The sequence below is a fragment of the Mytilus galloprovincialis genome, chromosome 6, assembly GCF_965363235.1.
Source record: "Mytilus galloprovincialis chromosome 6, xbMytGall1.hap1.1, whole genome shotgun sequence".
Lineage (NCBI taxonomy): Eukaryota > Metazoa > Mollusca > Bivalvia > Mytilida > Mytilidae > Mytilus > Mytilus galloprovincialis.
Window position 1 is genome coordinate 54,563,825 of NC_134843.1, and position 22,554 is coordinate 54,586,378.

General features: G+C 30.3%; 1 protein-coding gene across 3 annotated transcripts; it reads left to right on the forward strand.

Annotated features, from left to right (window-relative positions):
- The first annotated feature begins 3,962 nt into the window (after nucleotides 1–3,962).
- LOC143079900 (sphingomyelin phosphodiesterase 5-like) lies at nucleotides 3,963–17,590 on the forward strand. 3 transcript variants are annotated; one of them, XM_076255527.1, is made up of 7 exons: nucleotides 3,963–4,122; nucleotides 6,711–7,630; nucleotides 8,135–8,207; nucleotides 10,032–10,172; nucleotides 12,860–12,949; nucleotides 13,288–13,532; nucleotides 14,515–17,590. In XM_076255527.1, exons 2-7 carry the CDS (start codon nucleotides 6,743–6,745, stop codon nucleotides 14,599–14,601), a joined length of 1,524 nt encoding a protein of 507 aa, XP_076111642.1. In that variant the 5' UTR covers nucleotides 3,963–4,122; nucleotides 6,711–6,742; the 3' UTR covers nucleotides 14,602–17,590. The 3 variants fall into 3 exon arrangements, with proteins under 3 accessions (XP_076111642.1, XP_076111641.1, XP_076111643.1); XM_076255526.1 differs by having other exon boundaries at nucleotides 3,963–4,103; XM_076255528.1 differs by lacking the exon at nucleotides 3,963–4,122 and adding an exon at nucleotides 6,584–6,605.
- The last annotated feature ends 4,964 nt before the right edge of the window (nucleotides 17,591–22,554 follow it).

Consider the following 22,554-nt stretch of genomic DNA (forward strand, 5'->3'; position numbering starts at 1 on the left):
AAATTAAACTTAAAATAAACATTTAATCAACAAATAATTAATCTATCCAAAATTAAGGGGAATTAACTAGGCACATCTATTACACTATTATAAGGTTTATATTTTAGGAAACTCAGTATTATATACAAATTCTTATGAGTTCCTTACCAACGAAGTTGAAGGGGACTTTAGGTTTGCACTTTGTCCGTCTGTCAGAATGTCCGTCCGGAAAATTGGCCTTCCGCATTTTTTAGTTTTAAACATATTTATTTATAGTGGATTTGGAAACAAATTTTGCAACTTATATAAACCCTTTCCACTTTGCGAATGCGAGTGCTTCTTCTTACTTCTTCTTCTTGTGGTATCCAGTTATCCATCAGATTTTTGATGATTTCTAATTGCTGCGCATGCGTAGGATAATAATAAATAAATATTTACAAAAGAATAGTGCCAAAAATAAACAAATACTAACATGACATGTGGTTAAAACTATTTACATAACTACTAGGTTTACTGTTCTATATTGTAGAGAACAGTAGGTGTCAACTGTTCTCTAAAAATATTTAAGGTCTGAGAAAGTACTACCTTTGGAGGTAGTACATTCCATTGTGTAATAGTAAACGGAAAAAATGAATGAATGCCTTGTAGCGGCATTAGCCAACTCGTTTTCGAAATTTACAAGGATGTTTTTTACGTGCAAGAGATATGGCACTGTTGTTGGCCATGCTTGAAGATATTGATTTGATATTTAGTATTATATACAATATAACCATGACAAGTTACAGATCAAGTTCTAGTTTTGTTCCGGTTTGAGGATTTTTTGCAGAGTTATGGCCCTTGGACTTAGAAAATTCATTCAGATAATTGGTTTTCACATTTTGCTTTTTAAAGATATTGACTTAAAATTTGGCATATAGTAAAACCATTACAAGTTACAGATCAAGTGCGAATTGTGTTCCGGTCTGATGATTTTTTGCAAAGTTATGGTCTTCGAACTTAAAAAAATCATGCAAGAAATAAATTTTCCGCTATTTTTTTGTCATTAACTTACAGATTTAGATTTGAAATTTGGTTTATAGTTTTACCATTACAAGTTACAGATCAAGTTTAAATTTAGTTTTGATTTGATGATATTTTGCAAATTCATATGATCCTTAGACCAAATTGAAGAAAAATCACACAATTAATCAATGTTCTGCACATGTTTTAGTCGGTCATGCTTGTCTAACCAACGTTATATTGATTTGATATTTGGTATCTATACTTTTAACATTACAATTTACACATCAATTTCAAATTTTCTGTTTGAGAATAATGAATTTTAACTGGTAGGGGATTATGTATTGCCATGCAATACTCTCAGAATGCTGGATACTACCCATGCTGGTCTTTGTCCACACTTTTTACGTTTGTGTATCACTTCTTAGCCATTTTTTATGGATTTATTTTTTTAAGTTGAGATAAATTAATAGATTAATTAATTTGAAAGTGAGATATGTAACAAAGTAACGTAAGTGAGACAACTGTACATGTACCGTATAGCTTCTGGATATACATGATATAGGAGAAGTATTTTCGATATTTTTTGGAAGGGGTTTGCCAACATTGCCTCTAAAAAGTACTATTTTCATATAAAATTCATTTGAATTAGGTTCCTAAATCTATGTAAATATATCAAAAAAATGACTTATACTTTTAAAAAAAGAAAATTTTAAATATGACACGGCCATGCTTATATAAGCTCTAAATGTATAGCATCACTCATAATTTACAGAAATTTGATATACAGCTCCCTTTAAATGCATTTAAGGATGTACTTAGTTGAGATTTTAAAAAATCCAGAAATTAAAATTGATACTATAAGTCGAAAGAGCATCAGCTAAGGAACAAAATAGGCTAAAAAAAATATTGATAGGTCATAGAGCTCCTTTTTGAGATATTTCAGTTTTAAAAAATGGCGGGAAAAGGCTGACTTGGACTTTTACCTTACATTTACATTGGTATTAATTGGACCTCAAAATTAGCTATTGAAGTTTTCAATTATGAAAATAAAAATCGGTGTTATGGGGCAAAATATTTTACCCTATAGCTTTGGAAAAAATCCAAGGAGTCTGAAAATCTGACACATATTTCCAAAACCTCACCTAAGTATTTCCTTAAATACCACAATAAGCCATTAATATATGATTTCCAATAGCATATTAATAAAATATGTAGAACATACCATTACCCTAAATCAATATTCAGTTATCAAGCCACAATGAATTTTGATATAGAATTTCATAAAAAAAAAAGAAAGGTCATTTGATTTCTATATAAAATCTAGCAGAACTATGACCTATATTTTTAGCTCAATACATTTATCGTATACCCATTTAAAGGAATTTAAGTTATAAATGCCATGCATAATAACGTCCGAGAGGTCCCGTGTTCTTATAAAGATGTTTTGACATAATGAAGTGTTCACATAACGTCATATGTGTTTCTTACCTCGTAATATCCATTTGACATTACGATGTATATATTTTGGCATAATGTAATAGAAATAAGACATAAAGATTTTTTAACATATTGTAAAGAAATTTTCGCATCATGTAATAAAACTTTCAGATTAGGTAATGAAACAACCACATCACTTAATGAAGTTTTCACATCATGTAAAGAGGAAACCACATCATGTAATGAAGTTTTCACATCATGTAAAGAAGAAACCACATCTTATAATGAAGTTTTCACATCATGTAAAGAAGATTTTACATCATGTAAAGAAGATTTCACATCATGTAATGAAGAATTCAAATCATGTTAAGTAGAATTCACATCATGTAAAGAAGAATTCACATCATATAAAGGAGAATTCACATCATGTAAGCAACATTTGCATCATGTCATAGTAGTTTCTTCTTATAAGGCAGTGATGGCGTTCCATAGTATTGCATACTGTACAATTCCATTCTGCATTATCGAATGACTATTGTGGGTTATTACATGATTTTATGTTCACCTCGCTCCGATTTCAATATCCAACTTAGCATAGCTGAAAAACCTAATAAAACTTAAAAACTTAAAAGTCATTTTGAATGCAATTAATGTTAACAGTTGCCAACATTCATTTTTTCATAGTTGTTCTTAATTGGCGAAAAAAATAAGCAACAAAACTAGAGAAGGTTTAGTTTAAGTTTAATAAATCTACCGTACTTTGAAGTGCAGTAATGTAACAATAACTCAATGTAACCGCAGACACAAATATTATTGTTACATTCGTAGTTAATCAGATCCGTACCCCACCCTGTATTCCGGAAATTAGTCTCCAATGTAACAATAATTATTCCATTATTGTTACATTTCCATGTAACCTAGCCAGTGCCTATATATATATATATATATCCTCTTTTAAATGTAATCATGGTAATAAAATGTGTATTTTCATTAAGATCCAATATAAAATCAGAAGTTTAACAACTTACAATCAATTTAACTCAGCTTTAACTCTGTTGTCAGGATATGCTAACCGATCCTAACCGTTGTAGTTTTCAGGGTAAAAAACAGGACATGACACACAATAAAAAATGTTTACATCATATTTAACACGGCTCGTTTGAGTGTAAGTATAGTGTAAGTTACAGCACATATATACTCAGTGACCCTTTAATAAACTAGAATACATACAGACAATTGAAGGAATACAAATAAGAAAATGAGAATGTACAAGAAAAAAATCCAAAATGTGGTTACCTGCTTCAATACCCTCATCAAAACGAAAGTAGAAAAAAACAGAGATTACGATTTCGGTCGATGTAAAATAAATATTATGATAATTAAAGATTCTGTCCTTAACATAACATAGTCTGCAGAAAAATAAAATTAATTTGAAAATATAGTCTGGTTTTATTTCGAAATATGTTGGTATACTTCTGTATGTTGATATTTTATTGCAGACATTGAATACTCAATTTAGCACTATCCTCTACTTTCACTTTTGTTTTGCTTGACTTTGAACTTTTCTTTGTTGGAGTTTGGTTGTATGGATTTCTGTTCAACATAGCTGATGGGGGACAGTTTAATGTTTGATATCGTTAACGAGGAACAACTGTCTGTCCACAGTTGTACTGATGCAATAACAGGTGAAGAGTTGTGAAAATAGTAAATGCATTTTCTTCTGATTTTGATAGACATGATAGACATGTTAGATAAAAATTGAATTCAATCATAAATCGGTTAATCAAGAACGTGTAACTAAAGTTCATCGTTGGGTTAATATACTAGATGATTGCATGAATATTAGAAATGTTTGTCAACGGAAAAAAACAAGAAGGAAGGAAAAAGGGGGGGGGGAGTAATTCTAAGTTAAATTTAAAATTTACTGAGCAATCAAGTTTTTAATGAAGCAAATGCATCAGATTTGGCACAAATTGTAAAGATTTAGAAAAAAAAACAATAGATGAAAAGAAAATGCCCCTAAATAAGCATGAAATGTGTGCGTATCTCAGCCTTACACAAAATGTGCAAGACTTGACAGCACTGAATTTAGGGTCTAAGATTGTTTCAACTTCTGTGAATTCATTATTATTAACGGGATACAATTAACTTATTGTGTATTTGGTAAAGGTGAACCACAACTTCACATCTTAAACAAAGTATAAATCTTCAATTGGGTTGCAGCCTGTGATAAAATAATGAAATCAAATATTCATGGTTCAAGTCACAACTTTTCCTTTACATGCTTAATGCCACAAAATGAATCTGCAGTATGATTATGTTTTTATATTGTGTGTGCAGTTATTATTTATGCATCTCTCCTGAACAGAAAAATAATTTAAAAATAAATCATGAATACATATATTATGTACATGACAGATAAGAAATGGATCTTCATTATCATGATTATCATGATTATCATGCATGTCTATATAAAAAAAAGAAGATGTGGTATGATTGCCAATGAGACAACAACCACAAAAGACCAAAATGACACAGACATTAACAACTATAGGTCACCGTATGCCTTCAACAATGAGCAAAGCCCATACCGCATAGTCAGCTATAAAAGGCCCAAATAAGACAATGTAAAACAATTCAAACGAGAAAACTAACGGCCTTATTTATGTAAAAAAATGAACGAAAAACAATTATGTAACACATAAACAAACAACAACTATGTCTGATTGATGCAAATGATGCACCAACTAGAGGAAACTTATGATAAGGTTATGAAAAAAATTAAACAGAATAAAGTCAACATAAAACACTCACATGGTATTGATAAAAATAAGGATTGAAATACAATAATTTGGATGTGAGGCACTTACAGTGCAATCAAATCCATTCAATTTAAAAAAAAAAAAAAAAAAAAAAAAGTAAAAAAAAAAGTCTCATGTTAGTTAAGTAAATGATTTAATTCCAAAAGTTATTGAAATATTCATGTTGTAATGTAATTTATTAGTAGACAATGTAATTGTAATGTAATTAATTATGAAGACATAATAATTTTAATTGATTACACTTTAAAATTGATATAATTGTAATTTGTAAAAATTGCTTTGGTATGTTATTGACCCCAGATCTTTTTTTAGATCATACTTAGTTCAAATAATTATGATTCCCTGAAGTCTAGCAGTAAATAATTTTTGCTTTGACTTGTTTTATTAGTCAGGGGTGCTACTTAAACAAGTGATTTCATTATCACCTATTTCAGTGAATTTTTAAATTCAGTTATCACCTTTTTAAGTGATTTTGGTGTTTCCTTTGATTTTCAAATGCTGATTTCATTGATTTTCCATATTTTCACAAATTTTTCTATAATTTTCCTACATAAATCAATTATTCCTTTCCCTTTGGATATCAATTTCACCAGTGCCCTTGGGCAGTAAGTTAGTGTGCTAAAGCTTTTCAAAAGTGCCCTTGGGAATTGTTCTGTAATCAAATATTCATTAACTGCTCTTACTTTCAGACAAAGGTTAACAATATTAGAATTTTTTTCAATGGAATTCTGGTCTTTTTACCATTAAAAAAACCAAGCTTGTGGGAAAAATATCCAAAAAATGTTATATTGAAGTGATTACATTTTAACTTCTCAAATAACTTGTTTCAGTGATTTTAAAAAGTGTGTGTGGAAATTTTAAATATTTCACAGCCAAGATCACTCAAGGAAGTGATTTTGAAATCACTTGTCTAAGTAATACCCCCGACTATTTATGCCTTATTGAAAGTTTGTAAAAATTCAATATCAAAAAGTACAATGTATGTCATGATCATGATACTTATTATCTAGACTAAAGTATATATATAATGCGCAATTCATGACGATTACAACAGAATTATTCCAAACATATACATGAGGGTTTGGATGAGGTTAAATGATTAAAGAATAATGCCCTTAAAAAATGAAGATTAGAGAATAACGGGCAAAAAAAATGAAGATTAGAGAAAAAAGGGGTTATTTTTTTGAAAATTAGAGAAAAAAGGGGTGAAAATTAAATGTTTACAGAATAACAGACCCCCCCCCCCCCCCCCCATCCAGACCCTCATACATTTGTTGACGTTATGTCCATACCAGTGGCTCATTTCTTAGTTCCATGAAGCAAGGAAAAAAATTATCTCAGTACCTTACAGTAGTTGAAATAAATGTAAGTAGATACAAATTGAGCTTATAAACAGTTGCAATCAGACTTAGTTATAAAAGAGATATGTTTAAAATCTTTATCATATGCTAACTATTTTCATGATTGTAGGTTTATGAATCCTAGGCAGGCCTGTGGGCAAAATGTTGTATAAAACAGCCTTCCCAATCTCCCTCTTACAGTACCTGTTCTACACCAGTGAAGTTGCCTTATACCCTGTTGTTTGGACAGTGAACCAGTTGACCTCACCATTCCTCATCTCTACGAAAGAAGATCATTGGGATTTGGAGATAATAATAAAGAAAATTGTATACCCACCATTAATTGTACTGTTTTTATCGGTATTTGGAATTCCAGCTATTTTTGGAGTTATTTTACGCTGTTTATTACATTTATTCCGTAGACCATATGTTTTATCTGTGGAGAAATCATTTCATCCTCCATCTATCAACGAAAGAAGAGCAAGTATATCTGTCGGTAGACTTCATCCAGATGGTAGGAGAAATTCATTACTGAGTAAGGGTTTGAGTAAAACTTTTACCGTAAGCTCAGCTAACTTGTGCCTTTTACCCGAGCTTTTATCTAGAATAAACAATTTACCGAACACTGATCACAGATCATGGAAGATAGGAGAGAGAATTGTTATAGATCAATTTTTCTTTCAAAATTCAATGAATTCCATTCAGTCATTTTCACCTGTTTCAAGGAAAAATTCTGGTATCTCACAGTCAGAGAGAACAGTAGTGGAACCAGGTCATAATATTTTGACTCATTTTCCAAAACTTGACTTCTTGTGCCTTCAGGAAACTTGGGATAGGGATTACAGTCACAAACTGATGAGTGAACTTCATAAAGTGTTTCCATGGATACTGTATGATGTAGGAAAAACAAATCTTTTAACAAATAGGTTTATGTTAAATAGTGGTTTAATGCTAGCTAGTAAATATGAAATTCTAGATGCTGATTTTCATCCTTATACTGACAGCTTCTCACAGTGTCTCTACAGTTCGAAGGGGTTGCTAATGACAAAGGTTTGTATACTTATATACTGTGAACATAATCACTTATCTATATTCATGATATTTGTGAGTAACAATTTTCATTGGTTTTTTTAAATGAGTTGGTTTTTAAAAAAATGCATATTACTTTTTTTCATTATTTGGACAAGATAATCCCTTAAAAACACTTGTACACATTGAATAAATTTAATATTCAAAGAAGACCAAAATCAAGTACAAGAATACTTTGAAAATGAAACCTGTTAGAACTAGTGTTGCCCTCAAAATCTTGAAATTTTAGCTCCACATGTCAAAAAATTGCTGCACAGAACACCTATGTTGCAGCAAAGACATATAGCTGTAGTACACTTAGCTAGAAAAAGAACTTAAGTGCTGAGTTTTTTAATAATTTTTGTCTCTTTAGTTAGCCTAAGGTTACTTTTTACAATTTGAATAACAATTAACAATGTTGACATTTTAAGGGAGATAACTCTAGATTTTCTTTAGGTACTTATTGATAAACATTATTATCTTCAGGTACTGCTTTCCAGCACTGAACATCATGATGAAGTTGGATACATTTTCACTACACATTTGCAGGCTTATCAAGGTATATTTGTAATTGCTAAGTTTTTAAAAATACTTAAATATGTGTATAGAAGAGGTCAACACTGACACATCAGACAATAAACATAAGAAACACATTTAATAAAATAAAATTATTTAACCTTCTACCAAGATTAAGGGAACTGACAATGCTTATATATAGACCATTTGTATACAAGTCACTTTATTTAGATTTGAATGGTAAATTATCTCCCTTTTTAAATAGTAATTTTTATCTATTTTACTTGTACTAACTATAGATTATCCCAGTCTTTTAAACATTCCTACTCACTATTACTCACTACATCAACACTAGAGGACAGTTATACACTGAATCATTCAAGTTATACTTAATAATTGTTTTCATTTTATTTAATTTCTCTTGACTTCATTGTTCTTATAGGGTGTTTGAATGTCTGTCTTTTTTTGCTTTCTTTTTTACTCATAAAAGTTTTATTTCATGGACAACCAAAATTTGTCTTGTATTTTCCAAATAAAATTGTCTAATGTTACAAGCCTAAATGGCCAGTCTTTGAAGTTAAAGACCTTGCACACTTCCTTAACACATGTGCAGAGGAGGCTAGAGAAAAACTCCGCTCTGCACTCTACTTCATAACATCAAAACTAACACTTGAATCAGAAGTATTATTAGCAACAACAGAAAATGATAATTACAAACATCACATAGAAGATATTCAACATTTGTTAGGGGTCTTTATTAAAAATACTGGAAGGTTCACAAAATAGATAGTTAAGGTTTTATAAGGGTTAATTATTTATTCATTTTTTTTGGGGGTTTTGTTTTTTTTGGTTAATTAATTAATTATTTAATTATTTATTTATTTATTTATTCATTTATTTATTTTTCTCTGCAATGCCACATCATAAATACAAATGTACTAATGAGTTTTATACAATAGCGACATAAAATTACCAGGGTGATCGAAATTACAGAGAGATTATAGTGTCAAGTTGACACTTCTAAAGACTAAAGACTAATTTTGCTTAAAATACACCTTAAAGTATAGTTAACAATACAACTACAATACTGTTATATCAGTAATGTACCAGTATTGTTTTGGTTTTTTTTAAAGTTACAATATATTACAAAATTTTTATACCAGTATTGTGGCCAATACTGGTATACCAGTATTGCGATCACCAACTACAGGAGATCCAGATTTCATTGTCTATTTCTCGTGATAAAACTTTAATCTCTTGGTTAAAAAGAATTTAGCAAACCAGTTAAAAATGTTTGTATAATATGTTTTGAATTCGAGAAATTATTTGACTTTTAGGGATTGAAAAAAATACTTGTATCACTAAATTTGGTTAATCATAAGGAGGCAATGTTTAAGCATTGAGGAAATTAAAGTTTGAAATATTCATTATTCAATTAAAGATTACTATAAATTAAGAAATTATTGGGAGTATTTTCGCTAATGATGCGAATGGGTGAGTATCGCAAAAATAAAACCTCTCATTTTGATAACTGAAACGTAGAACTCTATGCAGATTATTTTGTAATTGCAATAATTAAACTCGCAATTTTGTCTATATTTGTGAAATCTCCATAATAAATGCAAAAATTTCTGATGATTATAATATTAAATGGATGATAATGTTGAACAATGAACAAAAATGTGAGATTAATTATTTTAATTTCAGGAAATGTAACATACACATAATACTACATGTATCTATATATAAAATGCATGTTTTAATTTGCAAAAACCTATCATCCAACACCACAACTTAGCATAATATATTAACATCCCAAAATCTTGAATTTAAAATATTCTTAAATATTTTATTATTATATTTATAGGAATGGAAGACATAATACAAAAACAACTAGATGAGATATTGTCGTGGACCAAAAAGTTCCGCGAGGAATCTGTCAAATCAGAAGACATTGTTGTATTTGATGTGTTATGTGGTGATTTCAATTTTGACAATATTTCTCCAAGTATGTCATTACAGTTTTTAGATATTTCTTTCTATATTTAAAAAATATATATGTTGGGAACATCAAAATCATCCTAACAGCACACATTTCCACAAAGAAAAATGTCTTTAAAAGACAAATTCATATTTCCAAGTACCGGTATGTAAAGTTTTACAGTTGTATTTAAAAATAGAACATAAATGACGAAAAGGAAGAAAGATTAGAAGTCAACATGATTCAAGATAGACTGTAGACAGGTGTCTTTCAGACATGTCAAGCTTTAAATTTCCAAAAGTTTAAGAAGGTAGATAGATAGATAGATAATTTTATTAACCAATCATGGTGCCCAAAATTTGAGCTATACAATCAAATGAATTACAAAATAAAGCACAGAAAATGATTAGAATGATTAAAGTAAAAAAACCACATGAATAACACATTTACACTAATTAACCTGATATAAACCAAGTTATTGACAAAACATAGTTGTTATGGGTGCCACTGTGACCTGGAGAAATCACATAAATCTTTATAGTTCTAGGTCTATGGGAGACAACTCCTGATCAATTTTATTTCCTATATATATATCTAGTATATATTTTTCTTCTATTTTTTTTTCAAACAACAATATTTTCTATAATTTTCTTTCGTTCTTCAAAAAGGGAGTGCAATAAATTAGATAAGTTTGAAGTAACAAACAAATCTTCAGATGAAAGAATCCAAACAAATGTGTGAATAGAGCCTATCAAAATCTACTAAAGAAAAAAAATTCTTTGAAATAATAAAAAAGAAATAAAGAAATAAAGAGCTGAGGAACCAATGCCTCCTATGGCAATAAATAATAATAAAAATGATATATTGGGATGTGCCCTCTTCTTTCTTTGTTGATTCAGGGCAGACAATTTTTTTATGTGAAAATTCATCATTAGGATAGAAAAAGTTGACCAATCTTAATAAAACTTGGTATGACTAAAGCTTAATATATTACAAGACTGCTTACAAAGTGTCATTGCAATAGGATATATATTATAGACAATATGATTAATTCTATATTCAACTTTGCGTGTTAAATTTAGACGTTAAAATTGAGAAATTTCAACTATCAACATTTGGGGCTTTTAAAATTTAAATATTGCAAAAAAATACTTTTAAAATGCCTTAATATATAATATATCATGTATTTAAAGCAATAGAGTACTCATTTGTTATATCAGACTTAGCATAATTTTTCAAAAGTCAAATTTATATGAGCCTGTGCCTAAAAATGGAGGTTTTCCAATGAAGGGGGCCTTACATGAAGATGTAATATTTTCCAGCAATTTTAAATTTGTGAAGCTTTTTGATTATAAATAATCCTTACATATGTATTTAATGTACTTTAAATGGAAAGAAAACTTACAAATAACATATCATATTAGTTTAAAAGGGTCTTAGGTCAAGTAAGACTAAAATTAATTTAGGGTCAATTTAGGCCGTAGCACATATTTACATTTAAAAATGCATATTAAACCTGTAGGAAATAAAAATGTGTGTCTTTTCTATCATTTCTATACTCAGGTGACATGATACAATAAATCTGAGCACAAAAAGGCTCTTACATTCAACTTTTTTAGCAGACAGTATGGTCTGATACAAAGATTTTTCACTTTTTAGTGAAAAACTTGCATGCAATTTTAGTCTCAACAGGCTTATATTTGAACCACATGCTATCCTACAGAAGTAAAGAAAGATATTATGTGAAATGAAACAGGTACAAAAGACATTGTTAAGTGCTTTTTATACATATTTAGTGAGGTATTTATTATGGACTTCAACTTTTATGTGCCATGCTCCTCACATTTAACTTGATCCAAACAGGGCGTTACACGAGGGTCATTTATACAACACATTTTGCTCATATTTTCTGAGATAATCTTCTTTTCTGTAGATTCAGAGTTCACAAATGAGTAATAAAACTGGATTAAAGCATAGAAACACAAAAATTGACACATGAAAACATGTCAGATAGAAAGTCAGAATGCCACTTATGCATCAAAATTGAAAGAGCTATGAAATGCTTATTTTGACCATATAATGCCAAAATTGGTCATTTTTGCAGAAATTCTATCAAATAAAAGTTTAAATCCTTTAGTTTTATGCTATTTGACGAATTGGCACCATCAAATCATTCAGGGAAGTTGCCAAAGTACAGATTCTATATTTTCTGATTTCACCTCTTAGGTCCGAGTACACAGTTATTTCGTAATGCATTTCTTTTAGACAATAAATGAAAATTAAAAAAATCCCACCTGCGCTTTCTCAATAATATTTTTACAGTGTGTTGTACTACTTTTGGGACAAATTATATCAAAATTATAGAAAACTTCATCAGCTCTAACTCAAAATATGGACAATCTTATGTTAAGGGGGTCTTGAAATCTTTTGACAGCTTCCGAAGTGCTAATTTTTGACCTTTTTCAGCTGGACCTAATCACTACTTTACATTAATATTTATGACCCAACTTTTTTTACAGTGTCATTTCACCCCCCAACTTGCTATATGAGGCATAAAACATGAAGAAATAAATTTGGAAGGGGTATAACAAAAATTGGCAAGTAACACACTGTCCACACTAAGGACTATATTCGTGGACAACGAAAATCAAAGGACGATAACTGTGTACTCGGACCATAATATTATGATTTTTATTTCATAACTTTTCATTCAGTTGATGAGCCTTGTACAAGACATAAGTTGTTTGATATGTATGAAGATGTGTGTCGTATCAGTCCAGGACAAGATCAAGATTGGACAGTAGGTATGACAGATATTGTAGTCTAACATGATATGATTTTTCACTATATCCTAGAAGAATGATAGACCCAAACCAACATCATAAGTTTTAAAAGCAGACTTATCCAGTGCTTTTTGTGTGTTTGAGCTGTATTCTACTTTATAGAATTGACAGGCACATAGCTCCCTATACACCAACACACACATGCATGCACATAAGCATGATGAACAAAAAAACATATTTACATTTTTCTTATTATGCCCCTGCCGAACGGCTTTACCCATGTATGTCCTAACACCCATTCGAAATTGGTTTCTGCTCACTCACTTTAGTTTGAATGTTTATTATTTGTATTGACACAGGTACAGAGATGAGGCAAATGTGTCTTTGGGAGAAACAAATTTCCACTCCAGAAGGTCTTAAAGAAGCTTTAGAGGACCCTATTCTACGACATAGATATGTAGTAGATGGTAATATAAAGGATGGCACAATGAGAGAAATCTGTAAGACCAAACCTTTGGAAGACGAGGATGTTAAAACTAAACTGTTGGGTGTGTCTGGTAAAAGGAGAATTGATTATATTCTTTACAGAAAAGATACCCCATTAGTAAGATGCTGTTTTTGATTAAAGGATATGCCTAAGACTTTTACTGAAAAATAAGAGACAATATACATGTGATATCTGTTCAAATCTGTTTTTATAATTTTACATGATTTAAGGCTAAAGGGAGATAATTTATAATATTTCCCTAAGTAACTTTATTTAGGGTAGATAACTGACTTATATTTCTCTATCATGCAGTAAACAACAAGTAATTGTCTAACAGGTAGTTTATGCAGTTCTGTTAATGATTTTGTGGTAAAATAAAAAATTGCATTATTCTATGCTATAAATCTAATCATAGATTTTAATCGGGAAATGACAGGGTTATGACTATTGTCTATGGTCAGATAACGTTGAAAATGTGAGAAACATTGAGTTTTTTTCTTCAAATGCCAGGTGTATTCTACCTGTTATAAATAAGGTTCTTACTTATGTGCTTCATACAAAGGGTTTTAAATCTATGAAAATATTTGGGTTTAGACAACATAATCATGATAATATACAGTGGTTTGTAGGTTTGTTGGGTATTTAATGCATGTTAGCAAAGGGACAAATCTATTGCAGTTTAAATAAATGTGATGAAGGATGAAATTAATATATATTGGTAGATAGGGTTGAATTATGTACATATAATGAACATTTCATTTGTTGCTGTTTATCATATTTGTTTTTCTGTTACTGTTTTAAGCATAAAGTAGGCCATTAGTTTTCTCCTTTTGATTTGTTTTACATTTGTCATTTTGGGCCCTTTTTAGCTGACTATATGGTATGGGTTTTTCTCATTAATGAAGGCTGTAAGGTGACCTTTATGTGTTAATTTTTATGTCAGTTGGTCTCGGGGTGGAGATTTGTCTTATTGGAAATCATACCATATCTTCTTATTTTTATATGATAAGAATCAAACATTTATTTATGAAGAGTTGTCACCTTTGCTGGTCAGATCAACACAATATAGTGTATAATATATAAAGTGTCTCTTTTTCAGGCTGTACAGAATTTCAGCTTTGTTACTAGACTAGCAACACTTACTGACCACATTCCAGTGACCATGACATTTTCTAGTCAGCAGTAACTGGACGATGAAAAGATGAACAAAAGGAGTCATATCTAATTATTATCATATCAAAATCTACCACATTCAGGTCACAATGACATTTTCTAGTCAATAGTTAATTTTAATGTAACTGTAAGAGGCATTGCAATGGAGGGATGAAAAAATGAAAAATGTGGAAATAGAGTAATATCTAATTATTATCATATCAAAAGTATTATTATAGAGCTGAATGATACAAGACTTTTTTTTATTTTTAAGGATGTACTTAGGTGAGGTTAGGTAACAATTATGAAATTAAGAAATTAAAATTGATCCTATTAACTGGTAGAGCACCAATTGAGGATAAAGAAAAGCTAAAAAATATTGATAGGTCATGGACCTCCTTTTCGAGATATTTGAGATTTTAAATATGGCGGGAAAAGACTGACTCGGACTTTTACCTTATATTTGCATTGGGTATTATTTGGGTCTCAAAACAAAAGAAAGAAAATCAAGAATCTTCTAAAATTTTGTTAAATGACCTTTCATGAGCTATTAAGTCTTATATGAAAAAATAAATGGGTGTTTATATGGGGCAAAATATTTTACATTGTATTGTATGGGAAAACGCCAAGGAGTCCGAACATTTGACACAAATTCCAAAACCTCACCTAAGTACATCCTTAAATGCAAAATAAGTGATATTACATATTCCAAAGGGTATTTTGAGATATGTTTGTTCTTTTTTGAACTTTCACTGTGAGAGCTTGCCAGAAGTTGAGTCTTTAATTAAATAGAAAGAAGAAATAAGTGTTTTTTGGCTTTATTCAGGTAATTTTTCATATTTAGACTTCTGTTAAATGTTTATGGACCGAGCTTAGACCATTATATTAATAACACACATGTGTATATATATTCAAGAATAAGATTTAGTTATTTGGGTTCTGTTTTAAATAATAGCATTATTTATTTTCTTATTCCAATCAAAAATTAAATTATTGTGATATATAATTGTATATTTTTTAAGCATTAATAATTTTAATACCTTTTACAACCATAGATTATAGTTTGGTTATATAGGAGTTTATATTCAAAATTAAAGCATTATCATTTTCTTATTGCAATAAATAAAATTTATTTTAATGATATTTAATTGTATTTTTTAGATTAAAACATTATTCATTTATTTTTTTAGCAATCAAACCACATACTAGGTATATATGTGCAAGCTAGTGTTGTAATTACATGTTTTAAAGGAATCCTAAATTAATTCCCCTTGACAATAGCTAGAAAATATTTTGTAACTTTAAGAAAATATTTATGAAATTTACAAGAAAGAGTTAATAGAGTTATTTTTATATACATGTAGGATTTTATAAGAATAATTTATGTGTATTATTTAGAGTGATAATTAATTACTGTAAATTCAAAATATTCTGTACATTTAATCACTATTGTTGATCAATTGACAGAAATTGCTGTTCAATTATAACAATTTCAGGCCATACTGCATATAAATAATCCTTTAAAGATTTCAAAAGTTAAGTTATTATTTTTTATAACATTACTCTTTTGCGTTATTCCAAGTAATAAAAACATTGCAAAAGTTTCAAAATTTACAGTATCCTTTACTGTATATTAAATTTGAAATTGTTTTGTTGTAGCAGTGTAAGCTTTAGTCTTCTGCAAAAAAATAATGTTCTTGGGGCAAAAAGGAATTTCATTGAAACTTGTTCCTAAACAAAAAGACAAACTACAGGACTGAGGTATTATATTAGATTATCTCCCCTTGATTTTTGTTGTATTCATCTTTTTTTCTCTGTCTCAGTATTTAAAATTAGTTGATATTTGTTAAAATGTTCAATTTATCAATTATTGTATATTGCATTTTTATTGTAACATTTTTGTAAATGTATAGGAAACTTGTCTGAAATTTTTTTTTTTAAAAGAAACTTAAAAAACATGTGCAGCAATGGAAATGTGGTAAAATATAATTGTGATATTTGTTAATTTTGATATGTATGAAAAAGATCGAATGAAGTTTTATATTATTTTTTTACTTTTATAATTATGTTTGTTAATAGTCAATTTGCCAATTACCGACTTGATTTTGTTATTACACACTTTTTAAGCTAATTACTTCCCTTTGTCAATCGTAGACTGGTTCCATACCGGACAAAATTGGCTTTATATAGCCAATGCAAAGCAGGATGAATTGAAAGTGATGTATCGGCGGTTTAACTAATTTTTCACAAAAAATAATTTCTGAAGTCAATAGTATTTAGTTAAACAACAAATTAATGTTATTTTTTTATTATATCTTTATTCTCATAAAGCCAATGCATTACATCAGTACAGAGATAACAACAATAACTATTTACAATATATACAAAACAAGGAGAGAGGTTACAAAAGTCACTAGCCAGGAGGACAAACACAAGTATTAATATTTTTTATAAGTAAACAAAGTTTCTTCAGGACTGGTTTTCGTGTACTTGACATTAGTTCTGAAAATTTAAATGTATAATGTCGTTGTACAAAATAGGAGGAGAAATACTCTGTACGTTTTTGATAAAAAAAAAGTACATTCCAATATATAGTGATATTCGTCACCAATTTGTCGATTTTTACATAGATGGCAAACACGGTTTTCTCTCAGTACATTTTGCCACCTTCCTGTTTCAATCGGCAATTTGTTATTGGTCGTTAGAAATCGACAAAGAATAATGGCATCTTTAAAGTTCAAAATATTAAAATATTCCTCAAATTCCCAGTTTTTCTTAAAAATTTTGTAGTAGTTGATAGCTTTTAAATTACTCACATTAAGCACAGATAGATTTGCTCTTTCTGCTAGCTCTCCATTGTCAATTAAAATTAATGTCCCTCATAAGGGAGACAACTTTTTTAGGGATCTCTAATTACAGGGTCAATAATGGGAATTGGCAAATAGTCTATTGTTAAGTGGAAAGATGCGATTAATTGTTATTTAACATTGATATTTCAAATAAAAAATTTATTAAAAAAATCATTCAGTGCTTTTCATGCAATGCTTGGGGCCTCCTTGGCTGAATGGTCTAAGTAGTTAACCTATAGTAAATGTATCACTTGCTTGTCAACACTTAGGGTGTGAATGTGGAACCCCTGCAAGTGACAGGTGCATATGATTCCAATCTTGATTGAATATGGTTGCCAGTTTTCCTGATGAAGGTTAATTGTTTCTCTGAGGGCACTTAAGGTTAGCTTCCTCAACCAATAAAAACTGGCAGCCATGATGAAGCTATTGGTGCTGAAGTTTGTATTAATCACTAACAATCAATCAATCAATCAATCAGATTCAATTAAGGTGGTACCCAACACTTTCACTAAAATTAATTTGGCTCGTTTAATTTTCATAAAATTTTGTCAAAGTATTTACCTTAACCCTTTAACAAAAATATAAAAATAACACTGGTTATATAGCAGTTTGACAAAGACCAATTTGATCATTGAGAAGCTTAATATTCCTTTTACAACACAACGTAATTAAAACGTTTAGCTGACTTTACAGAGTTATCTCCCTGTAGTGTTAGGTACCACCTTAATATTGGATAGTTGTCTCATTGGCAATCATACCTTAATTTCATATATATATCAAACATCATGGTTAAGATATGCTCTATTATTTTTAAATCAGACACTATGAAAGAGCCAATAAAAAAAACCCAGGATAACGGAAATCTCTAACAATATTTGACTGTCATGCACCAGAGTCATTGGAAGAAAATATACATACAAACAAAAACAGAGTCAAACGTAATGAACAATGCATTGCACACACATATATCTCCATTCTTCTATGTTGACAAAATTTCTACATTTATAACACACAATAAAAACTGTATATTCCAGCTATCAGTTGTATGATCAATAACTTGAATAGGCACTGAAATGTTAACAGACGGCTCACCGTTTGGGAAGCAGGATCAATGTGTGCTCACTACTACATAAAGCTAGGAACAAGCTATGGCAATCATAGCTATTGGTTGAATTCTGCCAATATATTTCATAAATTTCTGTGATATTATGCATACAACCACACATGAAATTTTATATTTTGACAAGGGTTGGGATAAAACACAGATTACCAAATCCTAAACTTTTTTTTATCTAAACCATTCTGATAACAAACATCACATAGAATACAAAGCAATGAAATAAAAAGTTCAGAAAGAGCAGTTGACTTACAAAATTACGGTTGTTTGGGTAAATACTGCTTGCTTCTTTTCCAGTGGCAAGATTGATTAATCATGTTTGCTTTATGTCCAGTGGCAAGTAGCTAATATATTTCCAGGATGATTAATACTATCATATTATAATAAAATAATATATATAAAAAAAACTCGACTATGAGTATTGTGCAAAAGCAACAATTGTCACACGTTACTAATCACTTGCTAAAAGTACTTTATCCTCATTTTCATATGAAAATTATGCCTTTTTTGTATCCTTTTTCAGAGGGTCAGGACAGGGGTCTTTATATTTTTGCCATTTATATATTTTTGCACATCTTTGCTTTCTTTTCTTTATTTTTTGGGTCCCGATTTCTCTATTGTTAATATTTTTGGTCCTTTATTCTTTATTCTGTAACCCTCTTTCCATACCATTATTAAGATGCCTCAATGTAGTATTACAATAGACATGATTCATTTATTTTGGGAGGTTATATAAAAATTGTCAATATGCATTCATTTTCAAATGATGATTATTGTTGCTGTCTCAACTGACTTATACCTAATATATACTTGTATCAGAGACATATACATACACTGTCACTACTATGGATGGATCTGCTTTTATATCTAATACTTACATCAGTAAAGAAAGTCCCTGCTTACATACATGACCCATAGATGATAAAGATGTAATACTTTTATAATAATGGGTATTTAATTTACATCTATGCATGACCATACATGTAAGGAGAAATACCAATGATTTGTGTTATGAGGGGGGATAGGAGGGGTCCTGATCCCGAAATCCCGGGCTTAAAAACACGAAATCCCGAGGTCCCGAATTTAAATAAAGTAAATCCCGACGTCCCGAAATCCAAAAAAAAAAAGAATTCCCGAATCCCGAAAAGGTCAATCCCGAAATCCCGAGCTTAAAAACACCTGATCCCGGAGTCCCGATAAAGGTCCTATCCCCCCTCTGTTATTAGAACAGAAGTAAACAATTATTCAAAATCATACAAAACAATATAATCAGCTGTATAATCTATATTTCATTAGCTCCCTGTTTGTTCATTCGCTAAGTAAAAAAGTATTTATTAATGAAGAAATATAAAAAAAAATTATAATTTTACATAAAATTCGAATATGGGATTCGGAAATAATATTGGAAAAACTTTTATTAAATCATCTCCCGTAGATTGATACTTGTCATAACGTAACAGAAAACAAAAGAAACAGTAAAGAGAAAGAGAGAACGAAGAAAAAAGAAAAGGACAGTCTTCTTGCTTTTGTTATTACGTCACTCTATGAATTATAATATGATAAATAAGCTGAATTAAAAGTAAAGAGTAATATTAATTTTCTCACGAATTATTTCTTGAGTAACATCAAATGAAATAAATGATCGCTCTTTTAAAAATAAAGACAAAGAAGAAAGAAAAATCAAAATCATACAACCGTGATTACTATGTGTGCTATATATATTCAAAACAGATGTTTCAAGCCTGTAAACAGAACACGTGCATTATGGTTCAACTGAAGGTCAAAATACTTAACGTGCCTTGATATTTGACCGTACATTTGATTTTGTGGTAAAAGCTTTTATATATTTTGAAAATTGCACACATTTGCCATTTATCATTTCCTCGACTCTGAGTTCCTCGACAAAGGTAAGAAACTTTTTATAATTTTTTAAAATTTTGAAATTATTGTGCAAAGAGTTTACTTTTTTTTTGTGGACGACTATACTCATCATTAAAGTAGCTAAAGCGTGAATCAATAAATGTCAAGGTGTGGATATTATTAGTTATCTTGGTGTTGTTGAAAATTCATACACCCCGAGGCGCAGCCGAATGGGTGTATGAATTTTCAACAACGGTGTAAAATTCCGTACATCCCCGATAACACCAACATGACCAAGATAACGAATTTATTTCTTATGAACATTCTCATTCTGCAATCCTCCGTAGAATGCGCTACTCTCCTTGGAATCAGTCGAATTGAGACGAATGAAACAATTCCTTTATTCATTTCTAAACCGGGATATGAAATTAAAAAATGCATAAATGGGAATTTTTCAGCGTAGATGTTGCTGCATATTGTCAAATACTTTTTTTTTTTGGAATTCAGAAAAATTTTGTTTTTTTTATCCTCAAATTTATTCAAAATTCAAAATTTGGTGACTATGTGGAACGCATCTATCCAATCGAGCTAGAGATAAAGGATACTACAGATACAGTTAAGTCGGCCTCATATCTTGACTTACATCTAGAAATTGACAATGAGGGTCGGTTGAAAACAAAACTTTACGACAAAAGAGATGAATTCAGCTTTCCAATTGTGAACTTTCCATTTCTAAGTAGCAACATTCCAGCAGCACCTGCATACGGGGTATATATCTCCCAATTGATACGATATTCCCGTGCTAACATTTCCTATCATGTCTTGATAGAGGGTTGTTGCTCACAAGGAAGCTATTAAACCAAGAGTTCCAAATGGTGAAGTTGAAATCATCCCTTCGTAAGTTTTACGGACGCCATCACGAGTTGGTTGACCGTTATGGAATAACCGTATCACAAATGATATCGGATATGTTCCTTACGTCGTAACTACAATCCCCTTCCCTTTCCTGAATGTGACCTACCGAATTAGACTATTTACCGGATTTGTTATCACATAAGCAACACGACGGGTGCCGCATGTGGAGCAGGATCTGCTTACCCTTCCGGAGCACCTGAGATCACCCCTAGGTTTTGGTGGGGTTCGTGTTGTTTATTCTTTAGTTTTCTATGTTGTGTCATGTGTACTATTGTTTTTCTGTTTGTCTTTTTCATTTTTAGCCATGGCGTTGTCAGTTTGTTTAAGATTTATGAGTTTGACTGTCCCTTTGGTATCTTTCGTCCCTCTTTTATTTAGTTTTGATTTTTTATATATTTTTTTTTTTTTTGGCAAAATTTTATTTATCCCGGGGTGAACAAGGGTGGGTTATTATTTACACCGGGGTAATTAACCAATCATGCAGATTGCAGTATTTTTGCTGCATAAGAAATAAGAATATATATGTAGGACTCTAAAGTGCGATGGTACTCTAAATTGCGATGGTAACGGTAAAGTGCGATGGTCTACGCTAAAGTACGATGGTTGGTTGTTTGCTAAAGTGCGACGGTATAGCACGCTAGAGTGCTATGGAACAAAATAGAAAGGTTTAAGGGAACCAGTCTTTATGCAAAATCTAGTCTTCTATGATATAACATATAATGCGATAGGCTTTTACTTTTACCGGTAGTCTTATTTGACTGTTTCTAAATTAAGAAGACGAATTTTGCATTTGCAACTGGCAAGGGGGTGTGTTTACATTAATAGTCTGTGTAAACGACAAGCTACATCCAATACGCCCCTCGTCCTGAACATGCATGAACTATTTGCCACTGGACGGAATTAATCAAATTTATTTTTCCCCTTTTTCGTAGCGAGTATTAACCATATCTGTGCCATTGGCCACTTTTGGGTCATTTTTTTCATACTACGTTCGGTGCCACGGGGCCACTTGTTATGAAAGGATTTAGGACACTTTTAGAAATAATTAGAAATTGAAATAAAAGTAGAGCTTATTAAAACAAAAATTATATATTTCTAATTTATTAAGTCAGTTAAAAGTAAAAGAGAATATAAATGTCAAATAATTTATTGGCATAAGAAAATATAACAAGAAGAAAATACAAAGAAAAGAGTTCATCAGTCATAAGAGTAACATACATTATGTAAGATGCAAGATAAGCAAAAA